The sequence below is a fragment of the Salmo salar genome, chromosome 07 (genome assembly GCF_965601325.2).
Source record: "Salmo salar chromosome 07, fSalSal1, whole genome shotgun sequence".
Taxonomy (NCBI): domain Eukaryota; kingdom Metazoa; phylum Chordata; class Actinopteri; order Salmoniformes; family Salmonidae; genus Salmo; species Salmo salar.
The window spans coordinates 21948051-21968130 of record NC_138297.1 but is presented as its reverse complement, the minus strand read 5'-3'; the positions used below and the strand labels follow the sequence as shown (position 1 = coordinate 21968130).

The window sequence follows — 20080 nt, the reverse complement described above, 5'->3', positions numbered from 1 at the left end:
GCAAAGTCAAAACTGGCTATATCATAAAAATTCATGAAAACAAAAAATGACATTTTGGTCTTAACTTAAGGTTGGAGTTAAGCATTAGGGCTAGCAGTCTGGTTAAGGTTAGGTTCAAAATCTGATTTTACAACTTTGTGGGTATGCAAGCTAGTCACCCCTCTGCAGAGACGCCTCCAGGTCAAGATTCATGACAATAAATGCCATCCTGCTGCAGGCTAACCACAGTATTAAGTAGAACAAACCCATTACCTATCGTTCCAGTTGGGCATGGTTGCCTGGTCACCAGTCCCTGTCTGGTCTTGGGCCAGGACACGTCTGACATGATCATGGGGTTACAGTACTCAATGCCGACGTTGGGGAGCTTGGAGGACGGGGACGATCTTGTGTTGCCCTCTGGGACATTGCCCTCTGCTGGCGGCAATGGCGGCGGCAGGGTAGTCGAGGTGGTGCGCGGTCGCTGGGCAACGGAGGTCGTCGCAGAGGCCCTGGTGGTTGTGGTGGAGCTGGTTGTTGGCGTGGTTGTCATGGAAACCGTCGCAGGTCGAGTTGTAGTCCGCGTTGTCGTGGTATCCATAAAAACGATCACAGATGATGACGATTCTGTAGCAGGAGAGATGAAAGAAAGAGAATCAGTAAACCGAGAAAAAAAAAAGAGTTGAGGGAGAAATAACAGCCTTCAAAATGGAGTAGGGATAGAGAAAGAGAAAAAAAGAGATTCTGAGCAATGTATTTTCTTTATTTATTCAGTCACACTACATTTAGGTCTGAGAGGCTAATTTATTTCAGGGTCAGCGCAAAAACACTCAGAGGGGTTCAATCGTTCCTATCTCCAGTGTCAGTTTAGGAGGAGATAGTTCAAACTGGATCAATTGGATCTGGCAGGTGTTGCTTGGTTGTGCAGGCTCAGTTTCTACTGAGGAGCTGGTAGACTCCCACAGCTAGGAACAAGCACACAGGCATCCATTTCCACCTGTGTGTGTGAGTGTATGTGCGCGTTTGTGTGTGACTGCCTCTGATGCAGTTGTTGCAGACCCCTGTGTTGTTGTGGAGGCTTCTGTCACCCATGATGGACCATCTCATCCTAAATCGAGGACTACACTCCTCGGTATCAGACGGATGTAGCTACGGCAGCACTGGACTGGCCTGAGGCTGCAGGGGAAACTTGGTGCTCTGCACTGTGCTGACCATTTTGTCTCCCATTCCATGTACCAGAATGCTGCCATTGGTGAGGACATGCTCACCTTTACTGTTAAGGTGAGGCTGGAAGTTCTACCAACAAAATACAACCTAACAATCTGGTACCCTGCAAACCGTGATCCCTTCTGTATTTTACACCCTGAGTTAAATGTAATGGAGTCTGTTGCACATGTTGTTAATGGTTGCAGTTCATACAAAGACTTAGCGTACGTGGCCTTCAGATTGCAAGCCTGCCTAAGAGTAGTGCATAACAACTGACTAGGTACCCTTATGCGGGAGCCTAGCTGTGTGGAGGAGAAGGTACTGCTGTGTTTCAGCCGTTATGGGGGAGCCTAGCTGTGTGGAGGAGAAGGTACTGCTGTGTTTCAGCCGTTATGGGGGAGCCTAGCTGTGTGGAGGAGAAGGTACTGCTGTGTTTCAGCCGTTATGGGGGAGCCTAGCTGTGTGGAGGAGAAGGTACTGTAGTGTTTCAGCCGTTATGGGGGAGCCTAGCTGTGTGGAGGAGAAGGTACTGCTGTGTTTCAGCCGTTATGGGGGAGCCTAGCTGTGTGGAGGAGAAGGTACTGCTGTGTTTCAGCCGTTATGGGGAGCCTAGCTGTGTGGAGGAGAAGGTACTGCTGTGTTTCAGCCGTTATGGGGAGCCTAGCTGTGTGGAGGAGAAGGTACTGCTGTGTTTCAGCCGTTATGGGGGAGCCTAGCTGTGTGGAGGAGAAGGTACTGCTGTGTTTCAGCCGTTATGGGGAGCCTAGCTGTGTGGAGGAGAAGGTACTGCTGTGTTTCAGCCGTTATGGGGAGCCGAGCTGTGTGGAGGAGAAGGTACTGCTGTGTTTCAGCCGTTATGGGGAGCCTAGCTGTGTGGAGGAGAAGGTACTGCTGTGTTTCTGCCGTTATGGGGGAGCCTAGCTGTGTGGAGGAGAAGGTACTGCTGTGTTTCAGCCGTTATGGGGAGCCTAGCTGTGTGGAGGAGAAGGTACTGCTGTGTTTCAGCCGTTATGGGGAGCCTAGCTGTGTGGAGGAGAAGGTACTGCTGTGTTTCAGCCGTTATGGGGTAGCCTAGCTGTGTGGAGGAGAAGTTACTGCTGTGTTTCAGCCGTTATGGGGAGCCTAGCTGTGTGGAGGAGAAGGTACTGCTGTGTTTCAGCCGTTATGGGGGAGCCTAGCTGTGTGGAGGAGAAGGTACTAAGGTATTTCAGCCGTTATGGGGGAGCCTAGCTGTGTGGAGGAGAAGGTAGTGCTGTGTTTCAGCCGTTATGGGGGAGCCTAGCTGTGTGGAGGAGAAGGTACTGCTGTGTTTCAGCCGTTATGGGGGAGCCTAGCTGTGTGGAGAAGGTACTGCTGTGTTTCAGCCGTTATGGGGAGCCTAGCTGTGTGGAGGAGAAGGTACTGCTGTGTTTCAGCCGTTATGGGGAGCCTAGCTGTGTGGAGGAGAAGGTACTGCTGTGTTTCAGCCGTTATGGGGGAGCCTAGCTGTGTGGAGGAGAAGGTACTGCTGTGTTTCAGCCGTTATGGGGGAGCCTAGCTGTGTGGAGGAGAAGGTACTGCTGTGTTTCAGCCGTTATGGGGGAGCCTAGCTGTGTGGTGGAGAAGGTACTGCTGTGTTTCAGCCGTTATGGGGGAGCCTAGCTGTGTGGTGGAGAAGGTGCTTTTTGTTTCATTAAGTGTCCTTGCATCAAAAACCTTTAAAAATGTTTGAATCCTTTATGATGTACTGTTATTTATGGATTCAAAAAAGTATTTAAAATGTGTGTTTGTGTACATACCAAGCCTTTCTGCATAACAGTATTGTAGCTGTGTGATTCTAGGGGGGGGGGGAGGAAGACAATGGTGTCGTAAATATGACATTGTTTTTCTTTGTCTCCCCGCGACGCGGATTAGTGATGTGTGGGTTCAACCCGCAGTCCCCGTGGTTATATCTGCGGAGCGGGCGGGTTTAGAGTCATGAAATATTTTGTGGATGAAGGTCGGGTGGGTGCCAGGTGGGTTGAATAAAGAGAAAACAACTCATAAAAAATTCATAAATGTATCGTTCGTGTACAACTTATTTATTTATAGGGTACATTGATGTTTTTTTCATTATTTTTAGGCTATCTGGCATTAGTGTGTAAGCCTATAAGCTTTAGGGCCTAAGTGTACGCGTGCCAAACAGCCTACACGCTAATCGCCAAATGCTTTTGGGAACGGGCAGAAAAAGTACATGTCAATCTACAGAGGCAAAAAGGACAATGTCGTTGTTTAATTCAATAAGAGAAAAGCTGCGAAATGGAGAGTTTAAAATAAAGATAAGGGAGGGCCAGTAATGTTTGCTCCATGAAAGAAGCAGAGATGACAGAAAACTTCACTGATGTCAACTATACTGAACAAAAATATAAAAACAGTTCCTATGACGAAATCTGTCAATAAAAAAAAGCCCTAATCTATGGTTTCAAATGACTGGGAAAGCAGATATACATTTGTTGGTCACAGATACTTTAAAAAGAAAATAAAAATTGGCCTCACGATGGACCTCAGGATCTCCTCACGCTATTTCTGTGCATTCAAATCGCCATCGATAAAATGCAATTGTGTTCGTTGTCCGTAGCTTATGCATGCCGATAGATACCATAACCACACCGCCACCATGGGGCACTCTGTTCACAATGTTGACATCAGCAAACCCCTTGCCAACACGACTCAATACACATGGTTTGCATTTGAGACCGGTTGGTTGTCCTGTCAGATTTTCTAAAACAATGCTGGAGTTGGCTTATGGTAGAAAAATGAACATTCTGGCAACAGCTCTGGTGGACATTCCCGGCAGTCAGCATGCCAATTGTGCACTCCGTCAAAACTTGAGACATCTGTGGCAATATGTTGAGTGACAAAACTGCACATTTTAGAGTGGCCTTTTATTGTCCCCAGCACAAGGTGCACCTGTGTAATTATCATGCTGTTTAATTATCTTCTTGATATGCCTCACCTGTCAGGTGGATGGATTATCTTAGCAAAGAAGAAATGTTCACCAACAGGGATATAAAGAAATTTGTACACAAAATTTGAGAGAAATAATATTTTTGTGGGTATGGAACATTTCTGTGATCTTTTATTTCAGTTCATGAAACATGGGACCAACACTTTACATGTTGCGTTTATATTTTTGTTCTGTGTAGATTGAAGCATTCATTTCATTCTATCGATTTATGAAAGAACAGACAAACCCACACAGCTCTTGCCAGTTTTACTGTTCTTAATTAAGCTTTACGTATTGTCCTCAAGGCCTTTGTCAAAGCTTTTGTCGATTTTGTTGAATATTGTCGATTTATGACATTCTGGTGAGCGAGGGTTTATTTAATCTTCTAAGGCAACATAATCACAGAAGATATGCTGCATGTATTTAATTATAGACAAGTTGACTAACAAATAGCCTACCAAAATGGCGGAAATTATAAGTAGAAAAATTTAGGCAAAAGTAAATCCTGCACCCCAACAACAAATCATTCCGCCCTCTCAGAGCATTTTCTATATTAGCGGTCTAGGGTCAGGTGCGGGCCTCACTTTATCACAGAGTCGGGCAGTTATGGATGGGTTATTAGCAATTGCAGGGGTGGGTGACCAAACAGCTGACCCGTACACCACAAGCGCAGATAGACATTAAAGATTCTCTTATGATCTTGTTTCCCTGTGGTCTTGGGTTAAGGGTTTGATTCCACAAACACAACACCCCCCCCCCCCCCCCCCCCCCCCACACGTACACCTCAGCTATCACAAAGGCAAACACACCGTAGGCAGATCTACAAACACACACCCCCAGCTCCACCACACACACACAAACAAACACACACCCCTACCCCCACCACACACACACACACACAAACAAACACACACCCCTACCCCCACCACACACACACAAACAACCCCCCCCCCCCCCCACCACCCCCACGTACACCTCAGCAATCACAAAGGCAAACACACCGTAGGCAGATCTACAAACACACACCCCTACCCCCACCACACACACACAAACAAACACACCCCCCTACCCCCACCACATCATTACAATCCCCCATGATATGCTCATCAATCATTTCAGCTAAAGCCCACCTCAACTCTCCTCCCTCCCCTCCCTGATTGTATTCAGAAACAAGCATCTTATGACTGTGTGGTCTAAGCTTAGCTGTAAATGGTTAGGGCCAGGATGGAAAGGTCAGGCCTCATAACACTCCAGCAAACAGTGGGAGAGGGCAGGCAAATCAATGACAACACACACACACACACACACACACACACACACACACACACACACACACACACACACACACACACACACACACACACACACACACCGAGAGAGGAAGACAATAACACACACCCTTCCTGTTATAAGGGAGCTGTCCCTCTAACTCTCACCTCTGTGGCCATTATCTTGTGTCTTAGTGGGCCCCAGGATATAGGAGGTAGAACCCTAGGGAAACCTAGCTCTCTGGAGAATAGAGGTTAGTTCCCATAGCCACTCTGATGCGGCAATATATTCCAAATGCAATCATGAAGCAGGCGTTTGCTCTTCTACAAATAGTTAAGTGCAGCAAAAGTGACAAGCATGATCGATGATGCTGATACCATCCTACAATAAAGGGGGATAATACAGGACGAAAACAGGGTCCTTTGTGTGGCCTGGCTGGTCTAGCGGTAATGCTGCAGCCTCTGGCACAACCATCTACAGTGACAACCTACTACCCTTTGACACAACCTCTCTCCATCTTTTCCCACTGTCATCCTCTCTCTCTCTCTCTAGCTGTTCCATAAAGGTAGAAAATAGCTTAAAAAGTAAATAAAGTCGTACAGGGGCCTTTGTGTAAGTGTGAAGCATGTTACATTGACAATGTGTAAGCCTATGGTAGGGGTATTTATATTCAGCCTGGAGGTCCAGAGGTCTGGACTACTGCTGCTTTCTGTTCTACCTGATAATTAACTCCCACCTGGTGTCCCAGGTCTAAATAAGTCCTTGATTAAAGGGTAAGAATTACAAATCAGCAGTGAAACACATTCAGTGACATTCAACAACAAACAAAAGTATCCCGCTATTTGATTAAATGTGTATTTTTTTCTTTCTAGTGGTAAAAAACAGTTTCAAGGCTTTATTCTCTCCAACAAACAGTGTGTTGAAGTGTTTTTAAGATCCCTAGGTATCCGTCGACTGCTGTGGGGCTACTCCATCAATAAAGACTATCTTGACAAGCATCCTATTTAATCAAACTAACAGGAGGCACAGAGGCACCGTTTTCCCTAATCGTAATGAACATTTAATGACATCCTATAGCACTTTTGCCTGCTCACAAAACATACGTGCACATCATACTTAAACGTATACAGCCACTGTTAATAACACACATTGTGTACATGTGCACCCACCCACACACCCACCCACCCTAATGTGTCATATAACTCTTCTTCTACCCGCCAATCAAAAGAGAACGAACGCAGAAATAGGTCTAACATGTCTCCCTTCGTCAAAGACTTTAGCATCGCCATCAACAATGACAGTAACGCATTAACGTTAATCTGTGCTACAATGCACAACGGCTCCTTCCGCAGAAATGATCATATGGAGTGATGGAGGGGAACATATCCCAGAGCACAACGTTACATCTACCTCACTTGTTAATGACGCTTTCTATTTATTCAGCCATTTTTAAGGGATAGCGATGCGCATCTCTCGTATCACACGCGAACACTTGGGTGGCTAGGCTGCTTTCAATTTCGCTTGAAACGCATTGTGAAGGACCTCTCTTGGCCTGAGGGCTATGGGTATGTCCCAAATGGCATTCTATTCCTTATATAGTGCACAACTTTTGACCAGAGCCCTATCGGCCTACATTGCCTTCAGAAAGCATCCATACCCCTTGACTTATTCTACATTTTCAAAATGTAATAAAACAATTAAAATCACTCATCTACACACAATAGCCCAATTTGAAAATATTTTAGAAAGTGAAATTCTGAAATCTCATTTACATAAGTATTCACACACCTTTGCTGTGACACTCCAAATTGAGATGTCACTACAACTTGATTGGAGTGCACTTGTGGCCAATTCAATTGTTTAGACATGTCTATACAAGGTCCCACAGTTGACAGTGCATTTCAGAGCAGAAACTATACCATGAAGTCTAAGGAACTGTTCGTGGATCTCAGAGACAGAATTGTGATGAGGCATATATCTGGGGAAAGGTATAAAATAATTGCTAGCGTGTTGAATGTTTCCTTGAGCAAAGTGGTCTCCATCATTGGGATATTTAAAAAAAATATGGAACAAGCCAGACTCCTAGAGCTGACCGTCCGACCAAATTGAGAAACCGGGTAAGAAAGACCTTCCCAGCTCTGCAGATTTTGCTGCGAAGAGACAGAGTCATTAGATCATTTATTTTGGTACTGTCCATATGTAGCTTGTTTTGGTCGCAGGGCCAGGAATGGCTGAAGAATTGCAACATTTATCTGGAGCTAACGCTTCAGATAGCAATACTTGGTGATTTGAAAAGTCATAGTCAAATCGATCAATAATATAATCGTTTTAGCAACAAAAAAATGAATAATTTACAATCTGTAGAAACTATGAGAATAGAAAGGTTCAGAACTTTTATGAAGCATCACAGCACAGTTGAAAAAAATATGGCAAACAGAAATCCAATACAGATGGTGTTAAGAGAGATGGGAGGGGTTGAATGGAACTGAAGGTTGGGACTAATAACAACAAGATAACAAAAGTAAAATATACTGTGTCTGTAAAATGTATATAGGTTCAGAACATTTGTGAAACAGCACAGTTAAAAAATATATGGCAAATAGAACTGGATGGACATCAGAAATAGATGGGAGAGGTTGAGGGTAGAGGAAGGACAGCACTAAAAACACTAAAAAATTGTAAATTATATTGTGTCCGTGAAATGTATATAGTATGTAACAGCTGGAAGTAGAAGCCTAAGTGTTGTTGTTCATTAGTTTAGTCCAATTAGGGGAGGGGTGGAAGGGTTAGTGGAAAATAATAAAGGAAAATATATTTAAAAATATATGTACAGTACCAGTTAAAGGTTTGGACACACCTACTCATTCAAGGGCTTTTCTTTATTTTTACTATTTTCTACATTATAGATTAATAGTGGATTCATTAAAACAATGAAATGACACATATGGAATCATGTAGTAACCAAAAATGTGTTAAAAAACAACAATGTTTTATATTTGAGATTCTTCAAAGCAGCCACGCTTGGCATTCTCTCAACCAGCTTCATGAGGAATGCTTTTCCAACAGTTTTGAAGGAGTTCCCACATATACTGAGCGCCTGTTGGCTGCTTTTCCTTCACTCTGCGGTCCAACTCATCCCACACCATCTCAATTGGGTTGAGATCGGGTGATTGTGGAGGCCAAGTCATCTGATGCAGCACTCCATCACTCTCCTTCTTGATCAAATAGCCCATACACAGCCTGGATGTGTTTGGGTCATTGTCGTGTTGAAAAACAAATGATAGTCCTACTAAGCGCAAACCAGATGGGATGGCGTATCACTGCAGAATGCTGTGGTAGCTTTCTGGTTAAGTGTGCCTTGAATTCTAAATAAATCACAGACAGTGTCACCAGCAAAGCATCCCAACACCATCACACCTCCTCCTCCATGACTCACAGAGGGAATCACACATGCAGAGATCATCCATTCACCTATTCTGCGTCTCACAAAGACACGGCGGTTGGAACCAAAAATCTCGGACTCATCAGACCAAAGGACAGATTTCCATCGTTCTAATGTCCATTGCTCATGTTTCTTGGCCCAAGCAAGTCTCGTCTTCAATTCGACCATGAAGACCTGATTCACAGTCTCCTCTGAACAGTTGATGTTGAGATGGGTCTGTTAGTTGAACTCTGTGAAGCATTTTTTTGGCGGTCCTTATGAGAGCCAGTTTCATCATAGCGCTTGATGGTTTTTGCGACTTCACTTGAAGAAACGTTCAAAGTTCTTGAAATGTTCTGTATTGACTGACCTTCATGTCTTAAAGAAACAGACTGTAATTTCTTTTTACTTATTTCAGCTGTTCTTGCCATAATATGGACTTGGTCTTTTACCAAATAGGGCTATCTTCTGTATACCAACCCTACCTTGTCACAACACAACTGATTGGCTCAAACGCATTAAGAAGGAAATAAATTCCACAAATGTACTTTTAAGAAGGCACACCAGTGAATTGAAATGCATTCCAGGAACTACCTCATGAAGCTGGTTGAGAGAAGGCCAAGAGTGTGCAAAGCTGTCATCAAGGCAAAGGGTGGCTACTTTGAAGAATGTCAAATATAAAATATATTTTGATTTGTTTAACCCTTTTTTGGTAACTTCATGATTCCATATGTGTCATTTCATAGTTTTGACGTCTTCACTATTATTCTACAATGTAGAAAATAGTAAAAAATAAAGAAGAACCCTTGAATGAGAAGGTGTGTCCAAACGTTGGACTGGTACTGTGTGTGTGTGTATATATAAATAAACTCAGCAAAAAAAGAAATGTCCTCTCACTGTCAACTGCATATATTTTCAGCAAACTTAACATGTGTTAATATTTGTATGACCATAACAAGATTCAACAATTGACATGTGACGAACAGAAATTGAATAATGTGTCCCTGAACAAAGGGGGGGGGGGGGGGGTCAAAATCAAAAGTAACCGTCAGTATCTGGTGTGGCCACCAGCTGCATTAAGTACTGCAGTGCATCTCCTCCTCATAGACTGCACAAGATTTGCCAGTTCTTGCTGTGAGATGTTACCCCACTCTTCCACCAAGGCACCTGCAAGTTCCCGGACATTTCTGGGGGGAATGGCCTTAGCCCTCACGCTCTGATCCAACAGGTCCCAGACGTGCTCAATAGGATTTAGGTCCGGGCTCTTCGCTGGCCATGGTAGAACACTAACATTCCTGTCTTGCAGGAAATCACGCACAGAAAGAGCAGCATGGCTGGTGGCATTGCCATGCTGGAGGGTCATGTCAGGATGAGCCTGCAGGAAGGGTACCACATGAGGGAGGAGGATGCAATGACAACAAGCTCAGTCCGATGATGCTGTGACACACCGCCCCAGACCATGACGGACCCTCCACCTCCAAATCTATCCCGCTCCAGAGTACAGGCCTCAGTGTAACGCTCATTCCTTAGACAATAAACATGAATCTGACCATCACCCTTGGTGAGACAAAACCGCGACTTGTCAGCGAAGAGCAGTTTTTGCCAGTCCTGTCTGGTCCAGCGACGGGAGGTTTGTGCCCATAGACGACATTGTTGCCAGTGATGTCTGGTGAGGACCTGCCTTACAACAGGCCTACAAGCCCTCAGTCCAGCCTCTCTCAGCCTATTGTGGACAGTCTGAGCACTGATGGAGGGATTGTGCTTTCCTGGTGTAACTCGGGCAGTTGTTGTTGCCATCCTGTACCTGTCCCGCAGGTGTGATGTTCGGATGTACCAATCCTGTGCAGGTGTTACACGTGGTCTGCCACTGCGAGGACGATCAGCTGTCCGTCCTGCCTCCCTGTAGCGCTGTCTTCGGCGTCTCACAGTACGGACTTTGCAATTTATTGCCCTGGCCACATCTGCTGTCCTCATGCCTCCTTGCAGCATGCCAAAGGCACGTTCACACAGATGAGCAGGGACCCTGGGCATCTTTCTTTTGGTGTTTTTCAGAGTCAGTAGAAAGGCCTCTTTAGTGTCCTAAATTTTCATAACTGTGACCTTAATTGCCTACCGTCTGTAAGCTGTTAGTGTCTTAACAACCGTTCCACGGGTGCATGTTCATTAATTGTTTATGGTTCATTGAACAAACATGGGAAACAGTGTTGAAACCCTTTACAATTTAGATCTGTGAAGTTATTTAGATTTTTATGAATTATCTTTGAAAGACAGGGTCCTGAAAAAGGGCTGTTTCTTTTTTTGCTGAGTTTATATATATATATATATATGGGGGATTGGAAATTATGCAGGCAATTATATTGATGGAAGCTACAGTACAATCTATCTGCAATATTAAATCTGATCTACCCCCTAATAAACAAAAGAAATGACATTGGTCAGGGATGTGGCCAAGAACCCAATGACCACTTTGACAGAACTACAGAGTTCCTTGGCTGAGATGGGAGAACCTGCCAGAAGGATAACAGTCTCAGCACTTCACCAGTCTTGGCTTTATGGGGTAGTGGACAGATGGACGCCACTCCTGAGAAAAAAGCACATGACAGCACGCCTGGAGCTTGCAAAAAGGCACGTGAAAGACTCGAGAGCATTTGGCAATAGATTCTGTGGTTTGATGAGACAAAAAAGTAACTCTTTGGCCTGAATGCAAAGCACTATGTCTGGAGAAAAATAGGCAAACTAATCTGTCGATGTGCCTTTGAGCAGGGCACTTATCCAGAGCGACATACAAGAGCAACTAGGGTTAAGAGTGTCTTATAAATGACTAAAATGTAAACATTTAAATGATTGTCAGCATTCAGGATGGCCATTTTAAATTCCCTGGGACCTTGTTAAGTCAGTATTTGTGATACCGTATTACGCTATCACTTTCCCATTTTTTATTTACAGGCCAGATACTTAAAGGGCCAATCTGCAGTGGAAACAAAGTAGACACCCCATCTTGGTTTTGGTAAAAAAGCAGAGGGATGGGCCTGGAGAAATGTATCACCTCAATTTCATAGACAGAGCTATGGATGCAATGACTGACCATCCATGGTATCAAAATGATCATTTTAACCATGTTTAGAGGTTATACAGTGTTTCTTTATATGTACAATGTTTACAAACAATGGAGTAAAACAAGCTTTTCTTCTGGGTTCTGACAGGGTGTCACAGTTAGCTCATGAATCAAGAATCCATGGGTATATCATTCTTTTATAAGTCCAAAAATGGATGTAGCAACTACAGATTGCCCCTTTAATATTGCAGAGATATTTTCAAAGAGGAAGCAGGCAACACATACCAACCATGACCTCAAACCATGACCCCAAACCCAGGTCAATGTTGACCAATGAACAGACCCTCAAATAATAGCTTTTTCAAATTTCTCAATGAGACTATTGCTACCATGACCATACAAAGATGAGTTCACCACATAGCAAACTAACAATGCTCCAATAGCAGATCTACATCTGCATTTCGAATAAGAAGTAGGCCTAATGCTCTTGCAATGTCACGCAATGCTCCAAGTTGCCGATTCTTGTATAAGAGCGTTGAGTTATAAAACCCCTTTACGGGAAAAGGATGAAATTAAGTGGTTGAAAATCTATCAACGATTCACAAAATTCTGAAAGATTTAGTTGTGCTCTTTCCCCTAGTTATAGGGCAATACTGACATCACAGGCGGCAGGTAGCCTAGTAGTTAGAGCGTTGGGCCAGTAACCAAAAGGTTGCTAGATCAAATCCCTGAGCTGACATGGTAAAAATCTGTCGTTCTGCCCCTGAACAAGGCAGTTAACCCACTGTTCCTAGGCCGTCATTGTAAATAAGAATTTGTTCTTAACTGACTTGCCTAGTTAAATAAAGGTAAAAAAATAAATAAAAATCAGTCACTACAGTAGGTTGTCTGAGAGCCAGGAATTATGGTTAGAAAATTATTGGGCGCCTGGAATTATTACACGGCAGGTAGACTAGCGGTGAGAGTGTTGGGCCAGTAACTGAAATGTTGCTGGTTTGAATACCCGAGCCGACAAGGTGAAAAATATGCCGATGTGTCCTTGAGCAAGGCACTTAAGCCTACATTTGCTCAAGGGGCACCGTACTACTATGGCTGAACCCGTAAAACAACACATTTCACTGTGACAATAAAACTTATTTTATATATATATATATATATATATATATATATATATATATATATATATATATATATATAGATATAGATATAGATATAGATATATATAGATATATAGATATATATAATTATTATTTTCTATAAAAACCAGCACATCACCTAGTGAGTCATGAAATAAAATAATGGTTACATGATGTCCAGCAAACTGCTTGGCTATTGGCTAATAAACTGCTTGGCTATTCTAAGTCATGTTGTTAGGGATACGCTTATTCAAAAACCTGTTCCCACAGTCCGCTATAAGAGGCAGAGGAGGGCAGAGAAATAAAGAAAGCTCGACTATGTCCTTGAGCAAAGTTGTGTATTTCGCATGAAGCAATTACAGAAGGACAAACGGGTCAGTAGAGACTCATGTTTTGGGAGAAGTCTCATCTCACCACCTTTACAAGGACATTTTGTTGTGCTCTGTCGGTTCCTCATTTTATCTAGGAGCAAAAAAATTAAGATCAGGGTTCAAGTTCAGCGGCTATGTGAATAGAAATGTTGTCTTCACTTTTTATTCTTAGAGGGAGTCATCCTTAACCATATACATGGTTGCCTTGAATGCCTAAAAGGTTCTGCTCAGAACAAAGAAACCACAAACGGCCTTGGAGATAGGAGTGTGGTGCAGGGCTTGAGTGACCTATTTACTTTTGCTATGTCGGTTTAGTGTTCCTATTTCAAGCTTCACTAGGTCAGTAAAACCTCCGAATGTTATGATTCAATTGGCCAAAAGACAAGTACACTTGGAGAGGAGCAAAATATTTGGAGAGATTTTTGTTTCAAAAGTAGTGTAGGATAAAAAGTAGGTTTGATCCTCTCCACGTCACCAAGTGGAAAGGATCTGTGTCTGCACTACTGGTGTCCCCCAGGGCTCAGTTCTAGGCCCTTTCCTCTTCTCTCTATACACCAAGTCACTTAGCGCTGTCATATCCTCACATGGTCTCTCCTATAATTGCTATGAGGACAAAACTCCAATACTTTTCTCCTTCCCCCCATATGACACCCAGGTATTTCTACATGCCAGGCTGATATCTCAACTTGGATGTCGACCCACCACCTCAAGCTCAACAAGACGGAGCCTGCCCACTCAAAGAAATCTCAATCATGGTTGATAACTCCAGTGTTTCCTTCCCAGAGTGCAAAGAACCTTGGCCTGACCCTGGACAACACCCTGTCGTTCTCTGCAAACATGAAAGCAGTGACTCTCTCCTGCAGCTTTAAGCTCTACAACATCCATGGGGTACGACCCTACCTAACACAAGAAGTGGAGAAGGTCCTAATCCAGGCACTTGTCATATCCCGTCTGGACTAATACAACTCGCTGTTGGCTGGGCTCCCCGCTTGTGCCATCAATCCCCTGCAACTTATCTAGAATGCTGCAGCCCGCCTGGTTTTCAACCCTCCCAAGATCTCCCATGTCACCCCACTCCTCTGCACACTCTACTGGCTTCGTCAAAGCTTGCATCCACTACAAGACCATGGACCTATGGAGCAGCAAGAGGCACTGCCCCTCTCTACCTTCAGGTTATGCTCATCCCTACATCCCAACCCGTGCACTCCATTTCGCCACCTCCGGGCTCTTGACCCTCCCACCACTACGGGAGGGCAGCTCCAGCTCAGCCCTCTCCAAGATCTTCTCTGTCCTGGCACTCCAATGGTGGAACCAGCTTCCCCCTAATGCTAGGACAGCAGAGTCCCTGCCCATGTACTGAAACCCTAAATTAAATAGGATACTTCAAATATTATCTGAAATAATCACACTTCTCAAACTTTCATGATCAACTCTTGCACTTGACTCCCCCTCACCCCCTTCTGAACTCAGCAAAAAAGAAACATCCTCACACTGTCAAATGCGTATATTTTCAGCAAACTTAACATGTGTAAATATTTGTATGAACATAAGATACAACAACTGAGACATAAACTGAACAAGTTCCACAGACATGTGACTAACAGAAATTGAATAATGTGTTACAGTCAGTATCTGGTGTGGCCACCAGCTGCATTAAGTACTGCAGTGCATCTCCTCCTCATGGACTGCACCAGATTTGCCAGTTCTTGCTGTGAGATGTTACCCCACTCTTCCACCAAGGCATCTTGGAAGTTCACAGACATTTCTGGGGGGAATGGCCCTAGCCCCCACCCTCCTATCCAACAGGTCCCAGACGTGCTGAATGGGATTGAGATCCGGGCTCTTCGCTGGACATGGCAAAACACTGACATTCCTGTCTTGTAGGAAAACACGAACAAAACGAGCAGTATGGCTGGTGGCATTGTCATGCTGGAGGGTCATGTCAGGATGAGCCTGCAGGAAGGGTACCACGAGGGTGGAGGATGTCTTCCCTGTAACGCACAGCGTTGAGATTGCCTGCAATGACAACAAGCTCAGTCCGATGATGCTGTGACACACCGCCCCAGACCATGACGGACCCTCCACCTCCAAATTGATCCCGCTCCAGAGTACAGGCATCGGTGTAGCGATCATTCCTTCGACGATAAACGCGAATCCGACCATCACCCCTGGTGAGACAAAGCCGCGACTCGTCAGTGAAGAGCACTTTTTGCCAGTCCTGTCTGGTCCAGCGATGGTGGGTTTGTGCCCATAGATGACGTTGCCAGTGATGTCTGGTGAGGACCTGCCTTACAACAGGCCTACAAGCCCTCAGTCCAGCCTCTCTCAGCCTATTGCGGACAGTCTGAGCACTGATGGAGGGATTGTGCTTTTCTGGTGTAACTCGGGCAGTTGTTGTTGCCATCTTGTACCTGTCCCGCAGGTTTGATGTTCGGATGTACCGATCCTGTGCAGGTGTTGTTACACGTGGTCTGCCAATGCAAGGACAATTAGCTGTCCGTCCTGTCTCCCTGTAGCGCTGTCTTAGGCATCTCACAGTACGGACATTGCAATTTATTGCCCTGGCCACATCTGCAGTCCTCATGCCTCCTTGCAGCATGCCTAAGGCACGCTCACGCAGATGAGCAGGGACCCTGGGCATCTTTCTTTGGGTGTTTTCAGAGTCAGTAGAAAGGCCTCTTTAATGTCCTAAGTTTTCATAACTGTGACCTTAATTGCATACCGTCTGCAAGCTGTTAATATCTTAACAACCGTTCCACAGGTGCATGTTCATTAATTGTTTATGGTTGATTGAACAAGCATGGGAAACAGTGTTTATTAAACCATTTACAATGAAGATCTGTGAAGTTACTTGGATTTTTACGAATTATCTTTGAAAGACAGGGTCCTGAAAAAGGGACATTTATTTTTTTGCTGAGTTTAGCTCTCACTTTGCTGATAATCATTTTGAGGAAAAGTCTACGTACTATACCTGTGATATGTGGTTGTCCCATCTTGCCCCTGAGTGGCGCTGCGGTCTAAGGCACTGCATCTCAGTGCTAGAGGCGTCACTACAGACACTGGTTCGATTCCAGGCAGTATCACAACCGGCCGTGATTGGGAGTCCCATAGGGCAGAGCACAATTGGCCCAGCGTCGTCCGTATTGGAGTTTGGCCAGGGTAGGCCGTCATTGTAAATAAGAATTTGTTCTTAACTGACTTGCCTAGTTAAATAAAAAAATAAAAAAAGATGAATGTAAGTCGCACTGGATAAGAGCCTCTGCTAAATGACTAAATTGTAAAATATGGTACAAAGAACATCCAGCAAACTTCCAAAGGTGCAGAGTACAAATGATGTCAGAGGAATGAGAAAACACGAAAATAAGAACAATTCCAAATACTTTCTGACATGTTGATGTTTAATGGCAACATTTTTGCCAATATTCTTCAGCAGTAATCAAATAGAGTGCAGCTGTTCTTCCTTTTCTTATTAGAGATGCACCTATGACCATCGTTAAACCACCATCTTTAGTCCAATTTAAGAAATGCAGTTCAAAATTGAAACCCTCTATCCAGACCAAGAAAAAGTGATTGTTTCAAATGTCAGAGGCCAATTGTTAACTTCAGCCAAACACGCTCAAATCTTTTAGACCCTCCAAATTCTTTCATTCATATAAAAACTAACCCCAATACCTTCCTCATCCTGTAGACTTCTTTACATGCTACAGATTTCTTAGAAAACACCACTCCTTTGCAACACGCCATGACGCCTGCATATGTTTCCACCTCAGACAGAGTTATGTGCTTCATTTCAAACCAGTCCTTCCTGGCTAATTAGTCTTTTCCTTTGTTTCTCAAGGCTTTAAGGCAGTTACAATTAGATAAGATAGACACTCGGTTTCAGGAATGGGCCCATTATATTGAAATGAATCCACTTTTTATGACCGATCATTTCCATTTCAATAACGGCGGTCTAGCCGCCTAGAAGACTTCACATATCGGTGAGATCAAAAGAAGAGATGTAGGCTTTGGGGTTGGAAGGAGAGCGAGCATAACAAGATATGGACTTGGTCAGTGAACGGCTAAACTCAATAATCCTTCATTGTTAATATTTGAACTGTGTTCACACCTTTCTGCTTGGCTACGTGTTCTAGAGGTACATCTTGAAGCTCAAACTTCCCCTGGGATTCACTTCAATCAATAGACAAGGTACTGTAAATCAGAATCAAGAAATCCTAAAGATTTTTTTATATAAGTATATACACTATTCATACAAAAGTATGTGGACACACCTTCAAAATAGTGGATTTGGCTATTTCAGCCACACCCATTGCTGACAGGTGTATAAAATCGAGCACACAGTCATGTAATCTCCAAAGACAAACATTGGCAGTAGAATGGCCTTATTGAAGAGCTCAGTGACTTTCAGCATGGCACCTTCATAGGATGCCACCTTTCCATGTCAATTCATCAAATTTCTGCCCTGCCCCGGTCAACTGCAAGTGCTGTTATTGTGAAGTAGAAACGTCTGAGAGGAACAACGGCTCAGCCGCAAAGTGGTAGGCCACACAAGCTCACAAAACAGGACAGCCGAGTGCTGAAGCAAATAGAAATTGTCTGTCCTCAGTTGCAACACTCACTATCGAGTTCCAAACTGCCTCTGGAAGCAACGTCAGCACAAGAACTGTTCATCGGGAGCTTCATGAAATAGGTTTCCATGGCCAAACAGCCACAGACAAGCGTGAGATCACCATGCGCAATACCAAGTGTCGGCTGGAGTGATGTAAAGCTCGCCGCCATTGGACTCTGGAGCAGTGGAAACGTGTCCTCGAGTGATCAAACCAGTCATATCCGCCGAATACAACAGGTGTAGACCTCACAGTGAAATGCATAGTTAGAAGCCCCTAACCAACAATGCAGTTTAAAAAAAATACGGATAAGAAGAGATAAAAGTAACAAGTAATTAAAGAGCAGCAGTGAAATACCAATAGCGAGACTATATACAGGGGGGTACCGATACAGAGTCAATGTGCGGGGGCACAGGTTAGTTGAGGTAGTATGTACATGTAGGTAGAGTTATTAAAGTGACTATGCATAGATGACAAAAGAATCACGCTTCACCATCTGACAATGCAGCGTACAAATCTGGGTTTGGCTGGTGCCAGGAGAACACTACCTGGCATAGTGCCAACTGTAAAGTTTGGTGGAGGAGGAGCTTAGTTCCAGTAAAGAGAAATCTTAATGCTACAGCACACAATGACATTCCAGACAATTATGTGCTTCTAACTTTGTGGCAACAGTGGGGAAAGCCCTTCATGTTCCAGCATGGCAACACCCCTGTGCACAAAGCGAGGTCCATACAAAACTGGTTTGTCGAGATCGGTGTGGAATAACTTGATTGGCCTGCCAACATCTAGTGGAAAGCCTTCCCAGAAGAGTGGAGGCTGTTATAGAAGCAAACAACCAGTCAAGTTTGGACACACCCTCTCATTCAAGGGTTTTTCTTTATATTTACTATTGTCTACAATAATAGTGAAGACATCAAAACTATGAAATAACATATATGGAATCATGTTGCAACTAAAAAAAGTGTTAAACAAATCTAAATATATTTTATATTTGAGATTCTTCAAAGCAGCCACCCAGCTTTGCACACTCTTGGCATTCTCTCAACCAGCTTCATGAGGTAGTCACCTGGAATGCATTTCAATTAACAGGTGTGCCTTGTTAAAAGTTAATTTGTGGAATTTCTTTCCTTCTTAATGCGTTTCAGCCAATCAGTTGTGAGGTAGGGGTGGTATACGGAAAATGGCTCTATTTAGTAAAAGACCAAGTCCATATTATGGCAAGAACAGCTCAAATAAGCAAAGAGAAATGACAGTCCATCATTACTTTAAGGCATGAAGGTCAGTCAATACGGACATTTTCAAGAACTTTGAACATTTCTTCAAGTGCAGTCAGAAAAACCATCAAGCACTATGATGGAACTGGCTCTCATGAGGACCACCACATGAGAGTCCTTCAAGACTGTTGTAATATCATTCCTCATCAAGCTGGTTGAGAGAATGACAGCTTTACACGATCTTGAAATCGAGACAAAGGGTGGCTACTTTGAAGAATCTAAAATATATTTTAATTTGTTTAACAATTTTTTGCTTACTACATGATTCCATATGTCTTATTTCATAGTTTTGATGTCTTCACTATTATTGTACAATGTATAAAATAGTAAAAATTAAGAAAAACACTTGAATGAGTAGGTAGGTTCAAACTTTTGACTGGTACTGTAGGTGTATAAATTGGACCATATTGCTGTCCTGCCTGCGCAATCGAAATAACGAGTACTTTTGGGTATCACGGAAAATGTATGGGAGTAAAAAGTACATTATTTTCTTCAGGAATGTAAAGGAGTAAAAGTAAATGTTGGAAAAAATATAAATAGTAAAGTACAGATGCCCTTTAAAGTACTTTTACACCACTGATGCTACCACTTACATAACAGGGACTTTGAAAGAGAAAGGCTCCACGTGGTGATTCATTGATTGACGTACAGTATGTTGAAGCGTTTATCATTATATGATTCTTTGAATTAGTTCATTAACTGCATATTACATATCGTTATACATGAATATCACAGTACCTAAGTGAACGTTAGATCCTCAAAACATCAGGTCAAAAGCAAAGCCTACGACATACTTATAA

At 43.5% G+C, this 20080-nt stretch overlaps 1 protein-coding gene across 13 annotated transcripts in view; it reads right to left on the bottom strand.

Annotated features, from left to right (window-relative positions):
• The window catches only part of LOC106608716 (adhesion G protein-coupled receptor L3), a 314019-nt gene that overhangs the window by 112274 nt on the left and 181665 nt on the right, over positions 1-20080 (bottom strand). For all 13 annotated transcript variants that reach the window (XM_045721692.2, XM_082977451.1, XM_082977453.1 and 10 more), the window contains one exon: positions 253-603. In XM_045721692.2, coding sequence (XP_045577648.2) covers positions 253-603 — 351 coding nt within the window. The remainder of the gene's footprint in view (positions 1-252; positions 604-20080) is intronic.